Source organism: Oncorhynchus mykiss, chromosome 5 (assembly GCF_013265735.2).
Source record: "Oncorhynchus mykiss isolate Arlee chromosome 5, USDA_OmykA_1.1, whole genome shotgun sequence".
Taxonomy (NCBI): Eukaryota; Metazoa; Chordata; class Actinopteri; order Salmoniformes; family Salmonidae; genus Oncorhynchus; species Oncorhynchus mykiss.
In genome coordinates, this window is record NC_048569.1 from 39,612,793 (window position 1) to 39,638,974 (window position 26,182).

Consider the following 26,182-nt stretch of genomic DNA (forward strand, 5'->3'; position numbering starts at 1 on the left):
TCTCTCTTAGTAAAACTGCTTTAGCAGTAGAGCATGGGCGCTTAGTTGCAACGCCGTGATAGTGGGTTCAGTTCCCAGGATTACCCAATATTTTCAAGTGCACAACTACGTCGCTTTTGAATAAAAGTGTCTACTAAAATGGCATATATTATATTGAATGACCACTCTCATCTCCGCCAACTACACACTCCCAGTTTAAATAGCTGAGGTCACGTTCCTGACCTGGACTCCCAGTCCAGGCCAGAACTCAAGGATATTACACCGATTAGATTGACTAGAGTAAAAAAAAAGAAAAGATGACCTGCCATTTTTGAACCTCTTAATCTATAATCTAGATTAGATCTACTTAGAGGGGGCACCTCCACTGCAGACTGATCAGGTCAGAGATCAATAATGTTCAAGCCAGGGCAACAAGAGAAGAGGGGGTGAGATACAGGATATTGTGCTGCTAAGGTGAGGTATTCCACACAACATATGCGCTGGAATCATATAGGTGATCGAGACAGTCTAGAATCAAGGGGAAAAATATGACATTCTGCATAGACCATCTATTTTACAATCTGAATTTCACAGACTAGTTCACAGCACTTTCTGATTAAAAGGAGCTCTCTTGTATATCAGTTACTTATGTCACAGTTGGTCCAATGTTGACTATTTGCCAAGGTAACAGCACCACAAAATCAGAGACTCCTACAAGAATTTGAATGGTTAGCCCCTCTAGTGATAAAACAGACCTCAGCAGCACACCTAATCATTTGAGGTAGAGATGAGAGGTCCCAAAAACTCATTGTCATACTTGAGTAAAAGTCTAAAGAATTTCAAATTCCTTAAATTAAGCAAACCAGACAGCACAATGTTCTAGTTTTTTTAACAGAAATCCAGGGGCACACTCCAACATCATGAAGCATTTTTATTTGAACCTTTATTTAACTAGGCAAGTCAGTTAAGAACAAATTCTTATTTACAATGACAGCCTACCCCGGGCCAAACTCAAACAATGCTGAGCCAACTGTGCACTATGGGACTCCCAATCACAGCCAGATGTGATAGAGCTTGGATTTGAACCATTAACTGTAGTGGCACCTCTTGCACTGGGATGTAGTGCCTTAGACCACTGCACCACTCGGGAACCCCAGCATTCAAAATGAAACAAGTACTTTTGAGTGTCAGGGAAAATGTATGGGAGTAAAAAGTACATTATTTTCTTTAGGGATGTGGTGGATTAAAAGTAAAAGTTCTCAAAAATATAAATAATATAAAAAAACTACTAAAATAGTACTTTGAAGTATTTTTACTTAAGTACTTGACACCACTGCAAAAAAACTCCAGTACAAAAACATGAGCTTATATTAAATACATATAAAGGTAGTTAGAGAAATTTGAGGTTTATGAAAAACAGGGCATGTTGTCCCCCACGAATGATGCAGCCTCCCACCTTATAGCCCCCGCCTTGTACTAATCAGTGGAATTTAGTAAATGCCAGATCTCTATGGCAAGATGCATCATTCACCCAAGTTTCGTCAAAATCCAGATAGTGCTGTCTGAGATATCACGTGACTAACATACAAACGTACTAAAGAACGGAGACAGATGCACAGTTACCTCCCCGATTTCATCGTGGGGGTTAATCATTGAATTACTTACAGTATATGAACCCATCAAAATACTAGACTATTGGTCCCATCAGGCCTTTATGCTTATATTGATTTAGACAGGGGTCCTGAACTGCTTTGACTGAAAAACAGAAACCAAAATATATATTTTTAAAGGCAAAAGTAAATCTGTTGCATCATTCGTCCCCCCACGAATGATGCAGCACCCCCCTTGGGCCAATCAGTGTCATTGTCTAAGTGATGGATTCCCTTGGCAAGACGCATCATTCACCCAAGTGTCATCAAAATTGGGCCAGTGGTGTTTGATATATCACATGGGATAGCTAGACTTGTAACCCTGAGAATGTGTGCCAAATTTCAGCACTCTGAGTCAAACAGATCAAGCGATATTAACATGTGCCCATTATAGCTCCACTGTGTGGTCGATATTAATGTTCTGTCATGTACTGAGTCTTGACAGTGTTTACAAGATGCGTACCAATTCTGTTGACAACACGAATATCCTTGACTGATTTATATGCATTTATGTGCCAGACCACGCCAACTGGAATGTTTATTGGTCAATATGTTGTTTTAGGTACAAGTCTGTAAAATATTGCATTGAGAGATCTTTGTCCATAGATGCCACATAATCAAGTTTAGATTATCGATTATTTGGTGCCAGAAGAGTAGCGTTTAAGTGTTTTTTACAAAATAAAAATCCATCATGGCGGACCTTATGGCTCACTGAGGCAAATTTGTTCCTTGTGAGGAGAGGGGGCTATGTATTGAATTTCATGACTTTAGGTCAAACGGGGTGAGGGGCGTGACCTTTCAAATAATTTTAAATATCTTGTTATAGTACCACCATCTGGCCAATCAGTGTATTTTAGTAAATGCTGGATCTCTATGGCAAGACCCATCATTCACCCAAGTTTCGTCAAAATCTGGCCAGTGCAGTCTGAGATATCATGTGCGACTGATGTACAAATGCACTAACGGACGGAGACAGATGCACAGTCCCCTCCCCGATTTAATCGTGGGAGACAATAATGTCTCTGTTGATGGTGGTACTGTACTTGAAATAATCAGAGAACATCATTTTCCTGCTCTTTGAGCCCATCTAGTCAGGGGGCGACTTAGTAATTTGGAGGGCTCAGGCAGAGGATTGAAAGTAAAGACGTAATTTAACTATAATAATGTATTACCTTTTAATGTGCCATGAACAGAACCAGTCATGATGTTTTCATCTGATTGTCAAACAAATCACTTAAAAAAGTAAGTTACCCTTGCACGTTCATCCAAAATAATTCCAGCATCCGAACAGTGCACTTTCCTTCAATTCGCAAGTGGCTGAAACTATCTCACTGGAGAAAGCATCCGAGCGAGTGTAGCAGCACCCCTCTGTCTTACTATACAGTATGTAGCCCATGTATCTGAAGCTGTCTGGCCAGAAAGAGTATGACATAACATTTTTTGGGCCAGATAGCATCACGTACATGGGCTACACATATATGTACTCTGCCTCGATGACAATGGCAGTATTATCAGCAGCACCTGTCTTTTTACTAAAGAAATGCGTATTGTATCCCCCTAGAGTCTAAGGGCCAAGGTCTGGATTTTCTACTATTTTATTTGATCTTATTTAACCTTTATTTAACTAGGCAAGTCAGTTAAGAACAAATTCTTGTTAACAATGACGGCCTACTAAAAGGCAAAAGGCCTCCTGCGGGGGCGGGGTCTGGGATTAATTTTTTTAATAAATTCAATAAAAATATAGGACAAAACACGACAAGAGACAACACAATATTACATAAAGAGAGACCTAAGACAACAACATAGCATGGCAGCAACACATGGCAACAACATGGTAGCAACACAACATGGCAGCAACACAACATGGCATGTAACATATGGAATTGTTTTAAGATTTTTATACCAAGGATAATTTAGCAATACCTGTAAATATAAAAACATATGTATTTTATGAAACATTTGGCCTTACCCCTTAGTACCTTGTCAGCTCAGGGGTTTGAACTTGCAACCTTCCGACTACTAGTCCAACGCTCTAACCACTAGGCTACCCTGCCGCCCCAGTATATGTATATACTGTAATCTATACCATCTACTGCATCTTGCCTATGCTGTTCGGCCATCGCTCATCCATATATTTATATGTACATATTCTTATTCATTCCTTTACACTTGTGTGTAAAAGTTAGTTGTTGTGAAATTGTTTGATTACTTGTTAGATATTACTGCATGGTCGGAACTAGAAGCACAAGCATTTCGCTACACTTGCATTAACATCTGCTAACCATGTGTATGTGACCAATAACATTTGATTTGATTTGATAACTTTTTACGTGGAAATTCCCTATTCAAATCAAATCAAATCAAATGTATTTATATAGCCCTTCTTACATCAGCTGATATCTCAAAGTGCTGTACAGAAACCCAGCCTAAAACCCCAAACAATGTAACATGGTGGCTAGGAAAAACTCCCTAGAAAGGCCAAAACCTAGGAAGAAACCTAGAGACGAACCAGGCTATGAGGGGTGGCCAGTCCTCTTCTGGCTGTGCCGGGTGGAGATTATAACAGAACATGGCCAAGATGTTCAAATGTTCATAAATGACCAGCATGGTCAAATAATAATAATCACAGTGGTTGTCGAGGGTGGAGCAAGTCAGCGCCTCAGGAGCAAATGTCAGTTGGCTTTTCAAAGCCGATCATTAAGAGTATCTCTACCGCTCCTGCTGTCTCCAGAGAGTTGAAAACAGCAGGTCTGGGACAGTTAGCACGTCCAGTGAACAGGTCAGGGTTCCATAGCCGCAGACAGAACAGTTGAAACTATTCAATTCCATTCATTTTTTCAGCCCGGTATTGGTTTACCTTCAGACGGGCCCCGTGACCCTTATTTTTTTTTTTTTTTTGATGCCCAGATCATGAGGCCCCTTGATGATGTGAGGCCTCTTCTGACAAATGTCTTCCAGTGCATCTAGTTCATAAACGTTTCACAGTGCTTGTTCAAAATGAGAATGCAATATCTTTGTAATACAAAAGGTGGCGGTAAACTCTTTCTATTGGAATAAATGCCTGTCAGAAATTACACCAAAGAAGAACACCTAATCTCTTTCAAAGATCTCTGAATATCTCGCGAGACGACATTTACGATTTCCACTCCCAGAATGCTTCTTTCTACCTCTTCCCTTCCGCGGCCTTAGAAAGTAAGTGAGCCGATACACATCTGCGGCCGAGAATCCATGTAATCGCTTTAATATCTATGGCATCACGACTCTTAAACGTTCAATTTACATGTATTTAAACCACTACTTAGAAACGCCGGCGTCTAATCGTGTATCGGTGGCTATTTTCACCAAAAGTCATATTTGTGATATGCTTGGCCTCCAGCCACTTTTAGCATTGCTAACGAAACCATGACCATGATGTCGTCCCCGGCCCTACGAATGAGTCTTGATGAAATACATAGTCCCAGTGATGTATTCGTATGTGATTTGCTCGATGTCTTGGGTTGGTTTAATGTTTGCTAGCTATCAACTAACACGTAGCGCATCCTCCAAGGTGTCTGACTTGTTTCTCAGTCAAGCAACACACTGTAACACGTTCTCCGACTAGTTTTAGTTGGCTAGTTAACAACCCGTTTATCTTTTGCAGATCTCTGAAAATGGTCCGCTACTCGCTCGACCCCGAGAACCCGACTAAGTGTGAGTACCGGTGTGATTGTTGCCCTGGATCTATTCATTAGCTCGCTAATGCAAGTTAACTAGCTAAATTAGCTAGCTTATCAGACTTAACCATGGTTGTAATGATGACTTTCTTAGGACACCTTTAGATTACCCATGAAAAGAAATATGAACGAGGCTGAGCAACCACACATAAATGGTTTATTCACCATGTAAGGTTATTTCTGTCTTGTGTTGTGACCTTACTGATCATTGCTGTATTTTCTTCTGAAGCATGCAAGTCGAGGGGCTCAAATCTCCGGGTTCACTTCAAGGTAAGGTGTTCTCTTTTCTGATTCACATGAGAAGTTGCCTATAGACATTTTGTTCACTGTAGTTGTATCCGTGTGGGAGTTAGTTGCTGTTGGTTGGTATGTATTGGTAGTCATAAATGTGTGCAGGCTGAAAGGTATGATGCTTTGCTATGATGACAACATTGGAGACCTTTGGAATCAAATGTGACAATATCTAACAAATAACTGAGCAATTTTGCATTCATGCCTATCAAGACAGTTATAACAATCTGTTATTGATATAGCTAGCTACTATAGTAATGCTTCTTGTTTGTTTCCCATCAGAACACCCGTGAGACAGCTCAGACCATCAAAGGCATGCACATCCGCAAAGCCACCAAGTACCTGAAAGATGTTACCATCAAGCACCAGTGTGTTCCCTTCCGTCGCTACAATGGGGGTGTCAGCAGGTGTGCCCAGGTAAACGCCAATCCAATTACATTTACTCTAGCCTTAATTTAAATATGTATAGGGGACTTTGGTTGGTTATCTTCTGACAATGTTTACGCTTTATTATATTTCCTATGTAAAGTATTGGGATTAGCAGGTATGAAAGGGATCCCAAAAAAATAAAATAATAATACATTTGTTCAACATGGGCTTTGGAGAGGGGCACAAAATGACTTAAAATCTTTCTGGCTTATCAGACCTTGCACTTATGGTTTTAATGCATGTCTGTATGAAATGGTTGCAATGATGACTTTCTTAGGACACCTTTGGATTACCCATGAAAATAAATATGAACGAGGCTGAGCAACCACACATTTGCGCTTATGTCTACATACATTTTCCCCGATGTTGACCAGAAATGAGGGCACCTATTCTGGCCCAGTGTTGTATGCACACGACTGACCCAACTGTTCCTCTGCAGGCCAAGCAGTTTGACTGGACACAGGGCCGCTGGCCCAAGAAGAGTGCAGAGTTCCTTCTCCACATGCTGAAGAACGCTGAGAGCAACGCGGAGCTTAAGGTAATGTTGGTATTTTTGTTGGGCCTGCCTCTTATTGTGGCATGCCTGTAGTGGAGAGATTTGTGAAAAGTATGATGCTACCAAGCTTGTTGGGGTTCAAACTGTGAAATGGGCACAATTCATGATTGCAACGATGACCATTTGGGACACCTTTGTATTAACCATGAAAAAGGACATCTAAGCCACCGTGATGCTTGTATGAACAATATAATTTAAAGCTGGAATCCTTCATCGAGAAGATTGTTTTGGTCAAAAGCTGCAGGATGGGCCTGAAATGTTAACCCTCTCAAATTCAAAGCGAGAGCTTTGAATGCATGGACTGACATCCATGATATAAGCATTGGTTTCAACCATGTTTTGAGGCTTTAGTATTTGTTTAATATACTTTTTCAAACATTGGACCATTACAAGCTTATTCTGGGTTCTGATTGGGTACAGCAGTTGAATTAAGCTCATGAGGCATTTAGAAAATATTTTCTTCCTGAATCAATAAGTACATATTATTCATCCTAAAATTGATGTAGTAATTAAGGATTCTAGCTTTGCCATTTTCAACACTTGTATGAGTGTAAAGAATTAGATTTGTGTGTTGATACGCCCCTAAATTGGAACGTAGTGGCTGTACAGTGACATGCGATACATGCCAGAGTTCTGGCTCTGCGCTTCACAGCGCTGTATGGGTTTTGACTGATGGCCATTTCTGAACTTGAGCACCACGAATGACAAGTTGCTCCATCCCTCCCGCTGTTTGAGGAACTTTTGCAAATTTTGCTTGAACGAGGGAATTGCTTTAAACTAAGATGACTACGTATTTTGACAGATGAGATGTTGAGGATTATAATAAATACTGCTTTGATGTCGCAAGCCAAACAGATGTCCAAATGTGCACTTCACATGTCCAAATCATAAAACTCATGTCTTATAGTGTCAATGTTTATGATCACTATTAGCTGTAAAGTTACAAATATGACATGTCTTTGAACAGAATTAGCTTGTTTATTGAGAACAAAAGTAGCTGCAGCACACAAACCTGAATGCACTCATGACTCCTTTCTACTGTGCATTAGGGAAGTATTCAGGCCCCTTCACTTTTCCACATTTTCTTACATTACACCCTTATTCTAAAATTGATTACTTTTTTTTCCCCCTCATGAATCTACACATAATACCCCATAATGACAAAGCGAAAACAGGTTTTTAGCGCTCGGGTGCATCCTGTTTTCATTGATCATCCTCGATGTTTCTACAACTTGATTGGAGTCCACCTGTGGTAAATTCAGTTGATTGGACATGATTTGGAAAGGCACACCTGTCTATACAAGGTCCCACAGTTGAGGATTGTGTCGAGGCACAGATCTTGGGAAGGGTACCAAAATATTTCTGCAGCATTGGAGGTCCCCAAGAACAGTGGCCTACATCATTCTTAAATGGAAGAAGTTTGTAACCACCGATACTCTTCCTAGAGCTGGCCACCTGTCCAATCGGGGGGGGGGGGGGGGGAAGCTGACCAAGAACCTGATGGTCACTGACAGAGCTCCAGAGTTCCTCTGTGGAGATGGGAGGACCTTCTAGGAGGACAACCATTTCTGCAGCACTCCAACAATCAAACCTTTATGGTAGACTGGCCAGACCAAAATTTATCTCTTTGGCCTGAATGCCAAGCGTCACGTCTGGAGGAAACCAGGCACCGCTCATCACCTGGCCAGTTCTATCTCTACGGTGAAGCATGGTCGCAGCATCATGTTGTGGGGATGTTTTTCAGTGGCAAGGACTGGGAGACTAGTTAGGATTGTGGGGCAAGATGAATGGAGCAAAGTGCATAGAGAACCCTGATGAAAACCTGCTCCAGAGCACTCGGACTGGGGTAAAGGTTCACCTTCCAACAGGACAATCCCCTAAGCACACAGCCAAGACAATGCAGGAATGGCTTCGGGACAAGTCTGTCAAGGTCCTTGAGTGGCCCAGCCAGAACCCGGACTTGAACCCGACCAAACATTTTTGGAGAGACCTGAAAATAACTGTGCAGCAACGCTCCCCATCCGACCTGACAGCTTGAGAGAATGGGAGAAACTCCCAAATACATATGTGCCACGCTTGTAGCGTCATACCCAAGAAGACTCAAGGCTGTAATTGCTGCCAAAGGTATTTCAGCAAAGTACTGAGTGAAGGGTCTGACTAATTTAAATGTGATATTTCAGTTTTATTTTTAATTAGTTTGCAAAAATGTCACCTGTTTTTGCTTTGTCATTATGGGCTATTGTGTGTCGATTTGAGGGGGTGCAATTGAATCAATTTTAGAATAAGGCTGTAATGTAACACATTTGGAACTCGTGAAGGGGTCTCAATACTTTCCAAATTCGCTTTATGCCCACCAATTATGATGTTTCTCTGAATTACCTTGTGAAAGGTTAACACCCAAAATGTTATTTTATTACTTAGCTAGTCATGTTGGCAATGGAACAAGCTTTCAAATCATGCCCACCTGACCCAGATTGGGACTTAAAATAGACCGTTGTTGTGTTCCAAAAGAAGCCACTACAAGTGTGCCTGCTCTAGTTCAACGGCACAGCTAGGATAGCTCAAAGTACTTCATAAGCTAGGTTCCTATCTAATTGGCGACAGAATTTTATGCAAATATTCTCAAATCTTTACTTTGCATGTACTTTTCGTATTTATTTTGTAAGAAACATTGTAATTTAGCTCTATACTTATAGGCCAATTCCCACAAGTGTCAAAGTTAAGTACTGTATCCCACAGACAACTGGCCATGTATGTGGATTATTTGACTTGCTTACCAGTTTAATCTGTGCTCTATTCTGACAGGGTCTGGATGTAGACTCCCTGGTGATCGAGCACATCCAGGTCAACAAGGCCCCCAAGATGCGCAGACGCACATACCGTGCCCACGGTCGCATCAACCCCTACATGAGCTCCCCTTGCCACATTGAGATGATCCTCACAGAGAAGGAGCAGATCGTTCCCAAACCAGAGGAGGAAGTCGCTACTAAGAAAAAGGTACGCATGCCAACGCATTTTGCAGAAGACTGCTTGGTATCTTCCTGAAAATATGCACTCGTCCCCATATTTCCCATGTAAAAGCAGTGTGATTAGAAGGTACAAACTCTTGAACAAGAGCTCTGTAGACTGGAACGAAAGAGTTTACTATCCTTCTGGCATTACTCGTAAAATCTTATCAGACCTTTCACATAAGTGTGTTTGAAATGGTTGCAATGATGACTTTCTTAGGACACCTTTGGATTACCCATGAAAATAAATATGAATGGGGCTGAGCAACCACACATTTGCATTTAAGTCTACATCATTCTGTCCCCATGAGGGTATTATCAGAATCAGTATGGTGGCCTAATACAATCTCTTTGTCCTGCAGGTTTCTCAGAAGAAGCTGAAGAAGCAGAAACTCATGGCACGGGAGTAATGTAAATTAAATGGAACCATTCTTACCAAAATGGAATATGTCTGTCTTTTCATGCTTCTTCATAAGTATTATGAAATCCCTACACCTCATGTAAAGTTGGCTTTAATCCATCTAAAGGCTCCAAATAGATAGGATACATGATTCATGACTAAGGGCAATGCTGTTAAAACGTTGCAGGTGAGACAGGTTATTTGGGCTACTTACTGAAATGACACGTGCTGAACTAATCATATTCTGGCTTAAAGAGATATCTATTATTCACATCAGTATGGACATTGTAAAATCAAACTGTTGGCACTTGTGACTCCAATGCTGTCTTTCATATGAGGGGCAAATGGATGTATGTAAAAATGGAAGTGCTAGGCCACAATGTGCTATGAGGATTACATTTCAGATTAGTGCACATGACATTTCAACCTCATTTTCATTATTTCTAGAACATCAGTGGGAAGGTGTTTATTTTAAATAGAAAAAACGTGTTAAACATTTATACTTGACGACATCAAAAGTTTAAACATTTTAACCTCTACGTGATCTCCAGCCGCCCCTCCCCCCGCTGGACGGTCTTATATGGGCAGAAAGCTTAAATTCTTGTTAATCCAACTGCACTGTCCAATTTACAGTAGCTAGTACAGTGAAAAAATACCATGCTATTGTTTGAGGAGAGTGCACAACTTTTATTACGGCAACTGGTTTGATGCATTCGCCTCTGAAGGTAAATAATGTACTCAAGTCATCTTGCTCTGATTTGTCATCCTGAGGGTACCAGAGATAAAATGTAGCACAGTTTTGTTTGATAAAATACATTTTTATATTAAAATGTAGGAACTGGGTTCTACAGTTTGAACCCATGCTGTGTCTGCCCCCCCATCTAACTCAAGGTTGGTGAATTTTCAGTAGGGAAGCTAATTAGCCATCATTTATGACATTACTGAGAGTATAAACACAAAATGTATTATATTTGTATGTTCTCTAAAGTTTTGTACTTAAATGTATCAATTAACCAATTTGGCACATTTGGGGGGACTTGATACATTTTGAACAGTAATGCAATGGTTCATTAGATTAGTCTAAAACTTTGCAAATACAGTGCTGTTGTCTAGTGGCCAAAATCTAAATTGCGCCTGGCATTTGCATTTCAAAGATGGAACAACAAATAGAAAATGCATGTTTTTTTGTTTTATCTTATACCAGGTCCAATGTGTGTTATTCTCCTACATTCATTTAATATTTCCACAAACTTAAGTGTTTCCTTTCAAATGCTATCAAGAATATGCATATCCTTGCTTCAGGTTCTGAGCTACAGGCAGTTCGATTTGGGTTTGTAATTTTAGGTGAAAATTGAGGGGGAAAATGATTGTCAAATACTGATTTAAGGTGATGTGGGGTCTAAAGTTGTTGCAGGTTATGAAAATGTACTTCTAATCTTACCCTGTGATGTAAGACAAGCATTGTTGAAGGACCTAATCCTTTTTAACCACAGATCATAGAAAAGCTCTGTTCACGTGTAGATACTGGTTTGGTGCTGGAGTTGATGAATGAGGATATTGGCAGAATTGGCCTTTAATCCATTGACTTGGAAATGAGTCTACACCAATGATTTATTTAAATGAACAAAAATAAACAACACAAAGTGTTGGTCTCATTTTCATGAGCTGAAACAGTGAGTATTTCTCCTTTGCAAGATAAACCATCTACTTGACAGGTGTGGCATATAAAGATGCTGATTAAACAGCATGATCATTACACAGGTGCACCTTGTGCTGGGGACAATTAAAAGCCACTCTAAAGTGGAATACTGCCAAAGATGTCTCAAGTTTTGAGGGAGTGTGCAATTGGCATGCCGATATCAGGAATGTCCAACGGAGCTGTTGCCAGAGAATGTAATGTTAATTTCTTTACCATAAGCCGCCTCCAATGTCGTTTTAGAGAATTTGACAGTATATCCAACCGGCTTTGCAACCGCAGACCACTTGTAACCACTTAAGCCCAGGACCTCCACATACGGCTTCACCTGCAGGGTCGTTGGGGGAAGGGGGATGCTAAGGAGTATTTTTGTCGTAATAAACTTTTTGTGGGGAAAAACGTATTCTGATTGGCTGCTCTGTCATGGGAAATCTATAGATCAGGGCCTAATGAATTTGGTGGTGGCAGCATTATGCTGTGGGGATGTTTTTCAGGGACCGGGAGACTAGTCAGGATCGAGGGAAAGATGGAGGGAGCAAAGTACAGAGAGATCCTTGATAAAAGGTCGCTCCAGAGTGCTCAGGACCTCCAGCTGGGGGTGAAGGTTCACCTTCCAACAGGACAACAACCCTAAGCACACAGCCAAGACAACACAGGAGTGGCTTCCGGACAAGTCTCTGAATTTGGAACAAGTCAAGGGGTCAGAGTACTTTCCGAATGCTATATATACACTGCTCAAAAAAATAAAGGGAACACTTAAACAACACAATGTAACTCCAAGTCAATCACACTTCTGTGAAATCAAACTGTCCACTTAGGAAGCAACACTGATTGACACATTTCACATGCTGTTGTGCAAATGGAATAGACAACAGGTGGAAATTATAGGCAATTAGCAAGACACCCCCAATAAAGAAGTGGTTCTGCAGGTGGCAACCACAGACCACTTCTCAGTTTCTATGCTTCCTGGCTGATGTTTCACTCTAGTGGTAGCACACAAATGGCTCAGGTAGTGCAGCTCATCCAGGATGGCACATCAATGCGAACTGTGGCAAGAAGGTTTGCTGTGTCTGTCAGCGTAGTGTCCAGAGCATGGAGGCGCTACCAGGAGACAGGCCAGTACATCAGGAGACGTGGAGGAGGGCAACAACCCTGCAGCAGGACCGCTACCTCTGCCTTTGTGCAAGGAGGAGCCCTGCAAAATGACCTCCAGCAGGCCACAAATGTGCATGTGTCTGCTCAAACGGTCAGAAACAGACTCCATAAGGGTGGTATGAGGGCCCGACGTCCACAGGTGGGGGTTGGGCTTAACAGCCCAACACCGTGCAGGACATTTGGCATTTGCCAGAGAACACCAAGATTGGCAAATTCGCCACTGGCGCCCAGAAAGCAGGTTCACACTGAGCACATGACAGAGTCTGGAGACGCCGTGGAGAACGTTCTGCTGCCTGCAACATCCTCCAGCATGACCGGTTTGGCGGTGGGTCAGTCATGATGTGGGGTGGCATTTCTTTGGGGGGCCGCACAGCCCTCCATGTGCTCGCCAGAGGTAGCCTGACTGCCATTAGGTACCGAGATGAGATCCTCAGCACATCTGGGACATCATGTCTCGCTCCATCCACCAACGCCACGTTGCACCACAGACTGTCCAGGAGTTGGCGGATGCTTTAGTCCAGGTCTGGGAGGAGATCCCTCAGGAGACCATCTGCCACCTCATCAGGAGCATGCCCAGGCGTTGTAGGGAGGTCATACAGGCATGTGGAGGCCACACACACGACTGAGCCTCATTTTGACTTGTTTTAAGGACATTACATCAAAGTTGGATCAGCCTGTAGAGTGGTTTTCCACTTTAATTTTGAGTGTCACTCCAAATCCAGACCTCCATGAGTTGATAAATTTGATTTCCATTGATAATTTTTGTGATTTTGTTGTCAGCACATTCAACTATGTAAAGAAAAAAGTATTTAATAAGAATATTTCATTTATTCAGATCTAGGATGTGTTATTTTAGTGTTCCTTTTATTTTTTTTGAGCAGTGTATAGTAGATGGCTGACAGGGCGCTGTTCTGAAGCCACCGGCAGCCATGTTGGCACTCCATTGTGAAAAATATTTTGGAAGCTATAGAAATGCATTTTAATGTCACATTTTTTGCCACTTTTTCTATGAGCTAATCATGAGAAATATACATTTTCCTTAAGCTACAATATGTAACATTTTGGCCAACTGACCAAATTCCCCTAGAAATATGAGTTATAGATGTCACTTATTAAAAGCTTCCCTTGCATAAGTTTCGTTTTTGCATCTCCGTTTTTTACACCAGCTTCAACAGCTGAAAATAAAATATTTTTGGTTATGGAAAAGACTTCACAATGGTTTAGATGGTACATTGATTATATACACTATAGGTGCTTGTTTTTTCACAAACTGAAAATAGACCAACTATTAGAATTTTTGGACCAGGAAATGTTCGAGCGATTTCTGCGTAGCGCAGCTATAATCTCAAGTACTAATGTTACTGTTGCCACTACAACAAAATACTGAACTGTAATTTTGTCCTTAACTTTAAATTAAATGCTATAGAATTACATCAATTCCTGTGGTGGAGAGCCAATAGAGAGAAATATTAATGGCGTCTTTTTGTAGGCTCTAACTCGGACATGGTTCGTTGGACAAAGTTTATGGGATAATGAATGGCGTTTGATAAATGCCGAAAATGTCTGGCAAACACAGGTTTAGGAGATTTTATTTGTTTTAATCTATGAGAATCTTAATCTGCTAACAACTTTTTTTTGTGAATTCTGACATTTAGGTAAAAAAATTAAAAAAATAAAAGCACAAAGGCTTCATAATTCATAAAGGTTGTAACTGACTGCTATTATCTTATAGAACGATCTTATTTTCTGCATTTATTCCAAACCCCATTCTTTCCCCATTCATTTTTCCCATAGGGATGGATTCACGAACCAGAGGTAACTCATTTCTGGGTTTTAGAACTACAAACTGAAGAGCTCTATAAGGCTGACAGGTGGCGTCAAAGCCTCTTTGGTCAATAGAGCCCCACAGTGGAGGTGTCATAATATCCAACAGGGAAATGGTTCCAATTGTTTTTCCACCATTCATTTTTCCCATAGGGAATTTTAGAAACACAAAATAAGGTCTGTGTTTCATGTAGGCTTACCCTGGAGTGGCATTTTGATTACCATGTAAATCTCTCTCGGACAAGGTAACTCAGTATATTCGGCTCTATTTTCTCTGATTCGAAAACGCTAACTAGCATCAAAGTAGACATCATGCAAGACTACAAATCTCTGCAAACTCGCATGTAATCTCTAGCGGACACCTTTGATAACAGGTATTGTGTCAATTTAAAACTAGCACAAGACAGTTCACAGAATTGTCAATTTAAAGAAATGTAGCCAATTTATTCATTACTAAATGTAGCTAACATTAGATAGTTAATCCAGAGATTCTTATCCTTGCCTCGATTTAGCAGTCTAGTCCAGATCATCATTACATTTATAGATCTTTATGAAAGCCACATTAGCATCTAATTAGCATTTCATTTTTGGGGGTTAAATACAGGTGTTTTGATAGCTGTGTAATTCTCTCTTGGATAAGGTGAGTTTTAACAATATATTTGCCTCAATTTACTCTCAAATTCAAAATGCTTATTAGAAACAGAGAAGACCTCAGCAAGACTATACATTCCTACAGGAAGCTCCTGCACGTCATCTCTAGCCGACACTGTCAGCTACCATTCGCCAGTTCAATCAGAGGGACCTGTGCTCAATCCATGATGAATCCATGTGCTGTATTGAAATTAATTGAATAAAGTGTTGAACTTCTTCCATTCCCTTCTCTCTTATAGCATCAGCAATCCAGGGTTTACATCAGAGATCTATATATAATGACGAGATGCTCATGTCTCTGCCCTAACAATGGGAGTCGTTGTCCCAAAGACGAGAAGGCAGGCGACAAGCGCAGTGAAACCTCTCGCTTTGCCTCTCGCTTCGCCTCTTCCTCTCCGTTTATATACATCGTTGGTCTACACTGGGATAAAATCTCAACTTGGTTGCGCCCATGTCCAGACTTCTGATCCCTACACTGGATGTAGGCTTCAATACAGGTTTATCATGGCAGAATTGTTACCTTTTTTTATTCAGAGAATAAAGAAACTTGAAAGAGTCACATCACATGAGTAACATCTGCCCATGAGTAAATAGGTCTAAATCATTTCTGCATTTTGTCTACAATTAGTTTTCAACTTCTCATGAATCTCCATCTGTTAACTGGTAAAATGGTATAGAATCAGCTTGATCCGCTCTGTCAAATGCGCTTAGACCTTTTTTTTGAAGGAAAATGAGAATTAAAAACAGGTTCAGTCGTGATCTTGCAGAGTTACTCCACCTCAAGAATTGCATTTGGCAAAAGGCTAGGCACACGCATACTCAGGCTGACTGGCTATAGTTCAGGCAAATTATAAATAAGTGCACTCAGGCTATCCGGAAGGCCAAAATGAGTTACTTTAAGGAGCAGTTCTCTCTCTATGGGTCTAACCCCAAGACGTTCAGGAAAACGGTTAAAGACCAGGAGAATAAACCCTCCTCACAGCTGCCCATGTCCCTTAATGTTGATGATGTGGTTGTTACTGACAAGAAGCACATGGCTGAGCTCTTTAATCACCACTTCATTAAGTCAGGATTCCTATTTGACTCAGCCTTGCCTCCTTGCCCATCCAACATTTCCTCATCTCCCACCCCTTCTAATGCGACTATCCCCGATGCTTCTCCCTCTTTTTCCCCTGCCCTGCTACAAAGTTTCTCCCTGCAGGCAGTTACTGAGCGAGGTGCTAAAGGAGCTCCTTAAACTTGACCCCAGAAAAACATCTGGGTCAGATGGTTTAGACCCTTTCTCCCTTAAGGTTGCTGCTCATGTCATTACCAGGCCTATCTCCAACCTTTTTAACCTGTCTCTCCTTACTTGGGAGGTTCCCATTGCTTGGAAGGCAGCCACAGTTTGTCCTTTATTTAAAGGGGGAGATCAAGCTGATCCTAATTGTTATAAGCCTATTTCTATTTTGCCCTGTTTTTCAAAAGTGTTGGAAAACTTGTCAATAATCAACTGACTGGCTTTCTTGATGCCTATAGTGTTCTCTTGGGTATGCAATCTGGTTTCCGCTCAGGTCCTCAGTGATGCCACCATTGCCCTCGATTCTAAGCAATATTGTGCTGCTATTTTTATTGACTTTGCCAAAGCTTTTGATTCGGTAGACCATTCCATTCTTGTGGGCCGGCTAAGGAGTATTGGTGTCTCTGAGGGGTCTTTGGCCTGGTTTGCTAACAACCTCTCTCAAAGAGTGCAGTATATAAAGTCAGAAAAACTGCTGTCTCAGCCACTGCCTGTCACCAAGGGAGTACACCCAAGGCTCGATCCTAGGCCTCATGCTCTTCTCAATTTACATCAACAACATAGCTCAGGCAGTAGGAAGCTCTCTCATCCATTTATATGCAGATGATACAGCCTTATACTCAGCTGGACCCTCCTCGGATGTTGTGTTAAATGCTCTACAACAAAGCTTTCTTAGTGTCCAACAAGCTTTCTCTGCCCTTAACCTTGTTCTGAACACCTCCAAAACAAAGGTCATGTGGTTTGCTAAGAATGATGCCTCTTGTTCCACAGGTGTTATTACTACCTCTGAGGGTTTAGAGCTTGAGGTAGTCACCTCATACAAGTACTTGGGAGTATGGCTAGACTTTGCACTGTCCTCCTCTCAGCACATATCAAAGCTGCAGGCTAAAGTTAAATCTAGACTTGGTTTCCTCTATTGTAATCGCTCCTCTTTCACTTCAGCTGCCAAACTAACCCTGATTCAGATGACCATCCTACCTATGCTAGATTTTGGAGACATAATTTATAGATCAGCAGTTAAGGGTGCTCTCAAGCGGCTAGGTGTTATAGGACACATCACTGCACTCTATACTCCTCTGTAAACTGGTAATCTCTTTGTACCTGTCGCAAGACCCACTGGTTGATGCTCATTTATAAAAGAAAATATTAGGGAAATGCAGCATTCCATTAAGTGCAGCATTAGATTCTACCACTGGGTGTCACTAGTGTCTGTCTTGCAATCCTTCAGTCGTTCTTTAGGAACAGCTTGCAATGTGGCATAGGGAGGCCTACTCAAACGTTGATCCATATCATCCATATATGAGCCATTTAACTTTTTTTCCAATGCAGAATAATATTATTCGATTTTTAAATCGTCAGTAGACAATTTACTTAATGGTTATTGGTGCATTTGATTTTGCCACTCTGGATTGATAGGCTGGAAGACTGGGCATAGGCTATGATTGATTTCAAGTCAATACCTGTTGAACAATATCCCAATAGATAATTTTACAATTATGTTGGCAAAAAGTCCTAGTATGAATTCATATTCGAATAGTGGAAGTGTTGTACTCAATTGATCTTATTAGGCTGATCACAGACACACGCACACACAAACTCCTGCCCTGTTTTCTCAAATAGGAAGCAATCAAATAACCTATTGTTTCAAAGTAGTTTTGAACCTAAATATGTGGACTACAAAACTGGATACAAACGGCTAGGCTACTCAAGGCTATATTTATTCCAAATTTTGTTTGGGCTTCATTTTCATGATGGCCCTCCAACATAAACGAAAACGTTAGGGCTAGCCTACTATTTGATCTTGTTGAACGGACAATAAATATGTCATGAGTCATATTTAGGTCTATGGCTGAAAGCATCTGTCAATAGCCTAAGCTACAGCTTCTTCAATATGAATAGGTATGGATAGACAAAAGCTACATTTGGATATAGTTACCTAGGCTACTAGGCTATGTCACATGATGAGCACATGCAGATGTCCCTTTATCTAAAAAGTAGATCTAGAATTGACTGGATTGATTCTGTTGCTTTTGTGTTTAGGCTAATAGTGGGTCGGGTGGCAACTCTTTTAATGTGCAAATCAAAGCTATGATGGAGAGCCAATGAGGACACACTCCTAAATCCTGTTGGCGCTCACGCTTGACACACCGACTACGTCACCGTTGGGTTACCCAATCGCAACAGAAACACCCCGTCTACTTTCTGTTTTCTACTCTCAAAGTTTTTACTTTTGCGGTAAAAGACAGCGGAAAGTGATGATAATGTTTTATTATCTCAATGATCGTCTTGTGCATCGGAAAGAAATGGTGGCGTTTTATCAATAGATTTCAAATATTCAGTAATATCATCTCTAAAGCAGTCTGTCCAAGTTAGCGAGGACGACGTGGGAAATTCATCCTATTTGAACGACTTTATTCTCAAGATTTGCAAGGTTGAAGAAGCGGAGTTATCCCTGTAATAATGGGTATTGGATCTCGGCTAAATTAATCTGGGATTTCGTCTAGCATGGTTTCGTTTTAAAACACGACATTTTCATTTTAGAGACAATTTTTCAGGCGCTCAGTTTGCAAATGTTGAAGTTGGGCTAATATAGGCCTACCTCCAAGGAAACTTGTATTATTCTGTCTGTTTAATGAGAAAAACTTTGCATTATCACTTGAGAGCGTGAGCATTGCGGGTATTTTTGTTGTTGACCAAACCGTCGCATTTACCTATTCTCGGTTATGTTAGCCGTGGGACAGATGGACGGGTCCAGACAGAGCGCTTTCCTCTTAAGCACCCCACCTTTAGCAGCTCTGCATAGCATGGCGGAGATGAAGACCCCACTCTACCCAGCCTACCCGTTATCTTCCACCGGGCCGGCCTCTTCTACCTCACCTACTGCCACCTCTCCAAACCCCGGTGGCATCCCGGTGTCCTCACCGGGGATCAAACCATCCTCCGGAATGTCATCTCTCGGATCCCCCCATCAATGCAGCGCGCTAGGAACACCTCATGGAATAAACGACATCCTCAGTCGTCCCTCGATCCTTTCCCCAGGAGCTGCTGCTGCCGTTGCTGCGTCCTCTTCTGCCGGAATCTTGTCCGGAATGCCCCGCTTCAGTAGCTTGAGCCCCCCGCCACCCCATGGGCTCTACTTCAGCCCCAGCGCTGCAGCAGTGGCAGTGGCTCGCTACCCCAAGCCGTTGACAGACCTTCCAGGCAGGACCCCGATATTCTGGCCAGGAGTCATGCAAAGCCCACACTGGAGAGACGCCAGATTCGCATGTTCACCCCGTAAGTAACTAGTCCACGTTTTTGAGCTATCTGAACTTCAATTTAACTGATTTTATTTTTTATAGTTAATGTATAGGCTACAGGGGTTATTAATAATTCCCCAGTAGCCTATGGTATTTATTCCTAAAAACCGAAGCTGATCTGACTTGAATGTCTAGCTGCAATGTGCATTATTATAATGTCCCGAACAAAAGTTTATATTATAACAGCTCAAATTCAATTGATTATGATATCATATGAGAACATGCTAACATTAGGCCTATTCTAATATCATATACATATTAAATAGCCTACTATTGGCATATTCTATCAATAGGCTACATTTAGTTTAATGGACTAGATGCTTTATGTTTTACATTTTCAGATCAGAATTCTGTACTGCTCGACAAAGATGGAAAAAGAAAACATACACGTCCCACCTTCTCTGGACAACAAATCTTTGCCCTGGAAAAGACTTTTGAACAAACGAAATACCTCGCTGGGCCAGAGCGAGCACGACTGGCCTACTCGTTGGGAATGACAGAGAGCCAAGTGAAGGTAAGACATATTCTGAAATAGTCTTTATAAAATCCAACAATATGCATAATAATATTGTTTGATAAGTAGCCTGTAGTTAACCTGCAACTAAAGGGGAGCACACTAGCCTCTTGTAGAGTGCTACTCAATTTGAACATTTCTCAATGTGAACATTTCTCAGTGCCTCAATGGTTTGTCTTTCGTTTCAACATTCCTAAATAGAAAGATATAGCCTACACTGTCAGTTGAAGTGCCTCGTGTATTTTAGACAATGGTTTGTCTTTCGTTTCAATATTCCTAAATAGAAAGATATAGCCTACACTGTCAGTTGAAGTGCCTCGTGTATTTTAGACAATGGTTTGTCTTTCGTTTCAATATTCCTAAATAGAAAGATATAGCCTACACTGTCAGTCGAATAACAGCGGTCAACGAATCTAAATAGAAATGACTGTCTATTGCATTTCATATGAATGAATCGCCAAATAGGCCTAATTGTTGTTATAGGCACAACTATAAATATTTCTAAAATATTAGTATGTATATTTAATAAATTATTAATAAAGTAAACTACAATTTAACGAAGCATTTTGTTAATTTTTGTCATGCAAATGAGTAAATAATGGTAGCAACGTTTTGCAGTGCAGGGCAGCATGTAGATGTTTGCCAACAACATGGATGGACGCAAATTAAACCTATATTTTCTCTTTAGAAAAAGATTTTGTCAATTTTTCTAAACGAACGATTAGAATGAAATATAACCTACTATTATTTGGACATGTGGTGACTTCACGTGACCTAGGCATATGCCCTTTTCATTTGGCATATCAGCAACGTTTGTAGGCCCAGGCTACATAAATGATATGCAAATTATGTCTGATGCTTGTTAATCAATATCTTTGCAATAGATTAAGAGGTTCTTTATTTGCATGTAATCAATGAATATCAACTTTTTAGGTGTGGTTTCAAAACCGAAGAACTAAATGGAGAAAACGGCACGCGGCTGAGATGGCTTCGGCAAAGAAGAAGCAGGATTCTGAGACCGAGAGGCTGAAAGGGGCTTCGGAGAACGAAGATGATGATGATGATTATAACAAGCCGTTGGACCCTAACTCAGACGACGAGAAAATAACACAACTACTGAAAAAACACAAACCAAACTCCTCACTCCTTATTCATACGTCAGAAAACGACAGTTCGTAGACAGACAAGGGGGAACGACTTTTGACGCAACATTTCAAAGTGGAACTGGTGCAGGTTGTCCCTTTTCTCGTCCAAGTTTTGAAATTAATAAATTTGCACGAGGACGGAGGACGCATGCCAGATCAAAGGAATAGACCGCTATTTTGTAGTCTGGATCATTGGCCAAAACATGGACTCTTCAATTTATAGAAGTTTCAGCATTAAGAAGATGGTACTTACATGTAAATAGAAACGTGAGTTGTATTAAATAGAAATTATATTACTGTGAATATTTATGTGTAAAAAAAACATTTTTTTTTGTATCAAGCACTGCTGAGTCTCTTCTGCTCAGTTCTGACGTCTGACATTGTTATAGCTTTGTCAATTGTTAAAAGCGTAGCCTATATTCTCATCTTCATTTTCCTTTAGTTTTTGAAATTAGAAATGTACATTACATTTCATAGTGAAGTAATAAGATACACCTGTTTATAGGACCCAATTTTCAACCTTTATGGACTCCGAAACAATATCAGAACAAGCTTACCTAAACCTATTGCCTTTGTATACCGAGTATAAGAAAAAAAATGAAACGAAATTAGCCACATATTTTACGTGTAAAAAAATACTGGTTGTGACACAATTGAAGTAAATTTGTAATATACATGAATACTGTTTGTCTCCCTAATGGTAAAATGTTTTTCCCCCCCACATGTTACTTAATTTATATAATGTTTTAAGTTTGTAACAGTGATTGAATCCTGCATAAATGTGTAGGCCTAACGTTACCGCAGGTTCATATGTAATGCACTTTTATTTAATAAAAGATAAAATGCATGAACGTTGCTTTACTCTGGACATAAAACAATTAAATGTTGTTCTCGGCAGCATTAAGCTAATGTAGAACATAATGGAAGAAGCATAGGGGGATTTATTTAATTTAGTTTTATTTTATCTACCTATAGGCCTACATTCTATTTGTGTACATTAACGAAAGACATTTGAAGATATAAACAGGATTTGAGACACTGTTACTATTCATCTTAATGTAGGGGTAATCTCTCTTTGCAGGGCAGTGTAAAGTTGTATATTTGTTTATGTAAACAGTGAATATATGAATCATTATTATTGTTATTATTATTATTATTGCTGGTGATGTCATGCCACGTTTCCTTGCTATGATATAGCACCAGCAATATGCACATCTATTGTTGTAGGCCTATAACCACGCTATAATAATAATAATAATAATAATTTATAGTAAATCAATAACAGTATTCACTTTGCAGTGCTTTTATAAAAATTATTCTGCACTCTTTCCCTAGATTACTGGATCATAGAATAGATTTTTGAATATCGAATCGAATAAGTAAGCTTAGACCCCAGAGGGTACAACTAGTGTGGACTTGCGTTCATAGTATCGTCTGACGCCGATATTAATGAATTATAATTGTCTATCTGGCTGAAATTGTTCATCGTGCGATGGCGTGAAGATACAGTCGATGGGCAGAATATTCCAACAGTCACAGACAGTTAAAACATGGCCTGAAAAGTTCATAATTAATTTATCTGTCGAAGAATCTAGAAATCTCTCCGCAGTGTCTATGTGTCTTCAGATTCGCATGATTACATCAGCATGTTCTTTTAAAATTGGAAATCACTCAACCGATTCACAGCGCTAGTAAATATTTAATTTATCAGATGTGGATATAAGTAAATTGAGGCATTTGCCAAGTCATTTTTGGAGAGACTCACTGTTAGTAAATGCTAGATTTAAGACTTTAGCCTATTGAGAAGAGTATGTGATATTGTCATCAACATTTGGTCTAATTTATATAGACTAGGCATAGAGATAAATGCTAATTTTTTATCTAATCGGCAATTTTATTGTACATTTGCAATATGGTAGTCTTAATAGCAACCTACATAGATACAATGAACAGTTTGAAATAAAAGTAAGTTCAGGAAACTGAAAGAACACAACGATGTCTCTCAGTTAGATATGATTTCGAGTGCAGAAATGGTTAGTTACTCTGATGTAAACCTATACGAAATATCTGCTACCAGACAGAAGGACCTGTAGTTTATGGATGTAGTTTATGGACTTGAAAGGTAGGCCAATGCGTGCCAGTAGAGGCTGCTATTTGTATAACCATTTGAGATTCAGGCTATAACCTACTAAGTAACTTTCTCAATTAACATCATGTTAAAAATGTGGTGGCAGTATATTTTGGTTGACCACTTTTTCTGTCCACTTTCTCTTTGAATATGTAGCACAACTACAACTGCAGGATTTCAATAAATACATTTTGATCTGCCATTTTGTCTCAAGTCTGCAATTAACATGAAGTTAATTGTTAAAAGTATGCAATGATGGAGAACAACAGCTGACAATGAGGATTTGTATGTCTCACATTATAAATATTATTGTGGCATATTTTCGAACGTCATTAGCAATTTTTTAGCCTACTAATTCAGCCTATAGGCGATATATTTGATGCCATTTATAGACCGCACTAGGGCATAACAGGAGCGTAATAGTTCCGACCTTCATGTTGCACAGTGCACAGCGTAGCCTCTTCGGGGTTTAAACGTTTTTTTATAGCTGTCCGGTCGCAGTGGCGGAAAAGTCGAATGAAAACTGCACAGGTAAGCATGTTTTTATATTTTCACAGAAATTATGTGATCGTCAAATGACAAGATCATGAACACGTGAAACATCCGACCCGTTCAAGTTAGATATTTGGGCAATAGGCCCACTGTAGGCTATTGTCGATCCTATAGTCCTATACAGAGCATCATGTTTGTAGGCTATGCCAATATGACTGGAATGCATTTTCTATGTGTACTGGAGTAAAATGCTTACCATATTATACTTTTTTGTTTTATGAAAAAGGCTATATTTAACTTGTAGCCTTTTTACTCGGTTCCTCCTATTGCTCCCATGCTGATTTTGTTCACACTTGCAGTGAACATGAATCTCTCTAGCACAAAACTGGGATTAGTTCCTTAAAGGCATCCATCCCAATAAGGGAAACTAACTCCAACCTAGTCCATTCATGGACGCTCACTACCTTTAGCGCCTAATGACGATAGTATCTTCTGGCCGTGTTTTTTTTTAAAGTTAAGAGCCCCGATACTCGTTCAGGACATTAAAACGCATCGCATGCAATAAGGGTTTGGAAACTTAAGGACAGTATATTTTATACCAGCTATAAATAATAAAATTTTAAAAAATGTTCAATTATCTCACACCTTTATAGGGTTAGAGTTAGTGTTCCCACACGGCCATATGATGTCTACCTACTCCATTATTATTACATTGAGTAGCTAGGTCCTTTTCAGTGGCCACACTCAATGGAAGTATTTCAGATTGGGGGCGGTATGGCGATGTCAAGTCATGGCGTTTGGGGATAGCTCCTCCATATAACTGGCATCTCACACTGCCACAGGGGTCAGTGCAGCCACTGCATTGTGTGCTACTTGTCATTCTTAGCGGCTGCTTTTCAATTTGCTGCCTGTGCTATAATATCAGTCAGCACCAAAAGCACTCAACATGGGCTTTGTCCCGTCCACCTCTTCAAATGGATTTTGAATGAGGAATTAAATACAGACTCACTCTGGGTGAGATCTAAAGAGTGCATGTTTGATGACAGAAATGGAGTTATGCTGAGAAGCAACAACAACAGTGGTTATTACTGGACATGGTTTTCATGTTGTTTTCATAAGGCCACAACATTCTAACACTGGTGATTTTATTCTTGTGAGATTTTGATAAGATGGGATTTTTTTTTTAGCACAGATTGTTTTATTTGGGGGAAAATACTATTTGTTGATGCACCAGATAACACTGGTTCTGTGGATTCCAGGTGTAGGCCTAGTGAATACTGGTTCATTGGTTTGCATTGTGGGTACCACCAGACCTATATTATTTAGGGTATTTCAATTACTTTCAAAGTATTTAGATATGTTTTATTTGAAGAAACAAGTTGGCCTAGTTGAATATTGAAATGTATCTTTAAAATAATACTTATATACGCAAGTACACTCGCATGCATTTAACCCAGGTATTTGAAAATAGTATTTGAAATAAGTATTTGAAAATACTTTCAAATAGTTGGCTATTTATAGGGAATTATTTTAAAATACTTCAATAGAAGTAGTTGATTCGGGACATATTTGAAGATACTCAAATACACAGAAAGTAAGTATGTAAATAATAAATAATCAAAAACATTTTGAACCCAGGTCTGGAGAACACTGGTTCGGTGGTTTCCAGGTGTGGAGTACTTTGGTTCTGTGGGTTCCAGGTGCGGAGAAGACTAGTTCTGTGAGTTCCAGGTGTGGAGAATGTGGGTGGTGTTCCTCGGGGACTGGCAGCAGCATCTGTTGACCAACTGCTCTGCCAGACTGCCAGCCAGCATGCTCGCTGACAACGCTCACCTACACCATTCTGCCAACCACAGCTATTCTGCTACATCTACCCAGATGCTACGGAGTCTCCAGCTTCCCACATGAAACACATCCTGGAGGAGAGGTTAATTAGTAGAGAAATAAATACCCTGCTTCTAAAAAGGGCATTTG

General features: G+C 40.2%; 2 protein-coding genes and 4 non-coding genes across 8 annotated transcripts; all 6 read left to right on the forward strand.

Moving 5' to 3' along the window:
• Positions 1-4,733: 4,733 nt before the first annotated feature.
• Positions 4,734-10,071, forward strand: rl17 (60S ribosomal protein L17). 2 transcript variants are annotated; one of them, XM_021601278.2, is made up of 7 exons: positions 4,734-4,820; positions 5,269-5,318; positions 5,571-5,611; positions 5,915-6,049; positions 6,501-6,599; positions 9,423-9,614; positions 9,988-10,071. In XM_021601278.2, the coding sequence occupies exons 2-7, from the start codon at positions 5,279-5,281 to the stop codon at positions 10,033-10,035; spliced, it is 555 nt and encodes a 184-aa protein (XP_021456953.1). In that variant the 5' UTR covers positions 4,734-4,820; positions 5,269-5,278; the 3' UTR covers positions 10,036-10,071.
• Positions 5,415-5,484, forward strand: LOC118964759. Its single transcript, XR_005051952.1, has one exon. It is a non-coding gene; the product is annotated as a small nucleolar RNA SNORD58 (small nucleolar RNA).
• LOC118964757 lies at positions 6,318-6,387 on the forward strand. The gene has a single exon (XR_005051950.1). It is a non-coding gene; the product is annotated as a small nucleolar RNA SNORD58 (small nucleolar RNA).
• Positions 6,725-6,785, forward strand: LOC118964760. The gene has a single exon (XR_005051953.1). It is a non-coding gene; the product is annotated as a small nucleolar RNA SNORD58 (small nucleolar RNA).
• On the forward strand, positions 9,825-9,894 carry LOC118964758. The gene has a single exon (XR_005051951.1). It is a non-coding gene; the product is annotated as a small nucleolar RNA SNORD58 (small nucleolar RNA).
• An 8,779-nt stretch (positions 10,072-18,850) lies between the features above and the next one.
• nkx6.1 (NK6 homeobox 1) lies at positions 18,851-22,214 on the forward strand. Of its 2 annotated transcripts, none has more exons than XM_021602808.2 (3): positions 18,851-19,906; positions 20,247-20,443; positions 21,377-22,214. In XM_021602808.2, the coding sequence occupies exons 1-3, from the start codon at positions 19,354-19,356 to the stop codon at positions 21,620-21,622; spliced, it is 996 nt and encodes a 331-aa protein (XP_021458483.1). In that variant the 5' UTR covers positions 18,851-19,353; the 3' UTR covers positions 21,623-22,214. The 2 variants fall into 2 exon arrangements, with proteins under 2 accessions (XP_021458483.1, XP_021458484.1); XM_021602809.2 differs by having other exon boundaries at positions 20,271-20,443.
• The last annotated feature ends 3,968 nt before the right edge of the window (positions 22,215-26,182 follow it).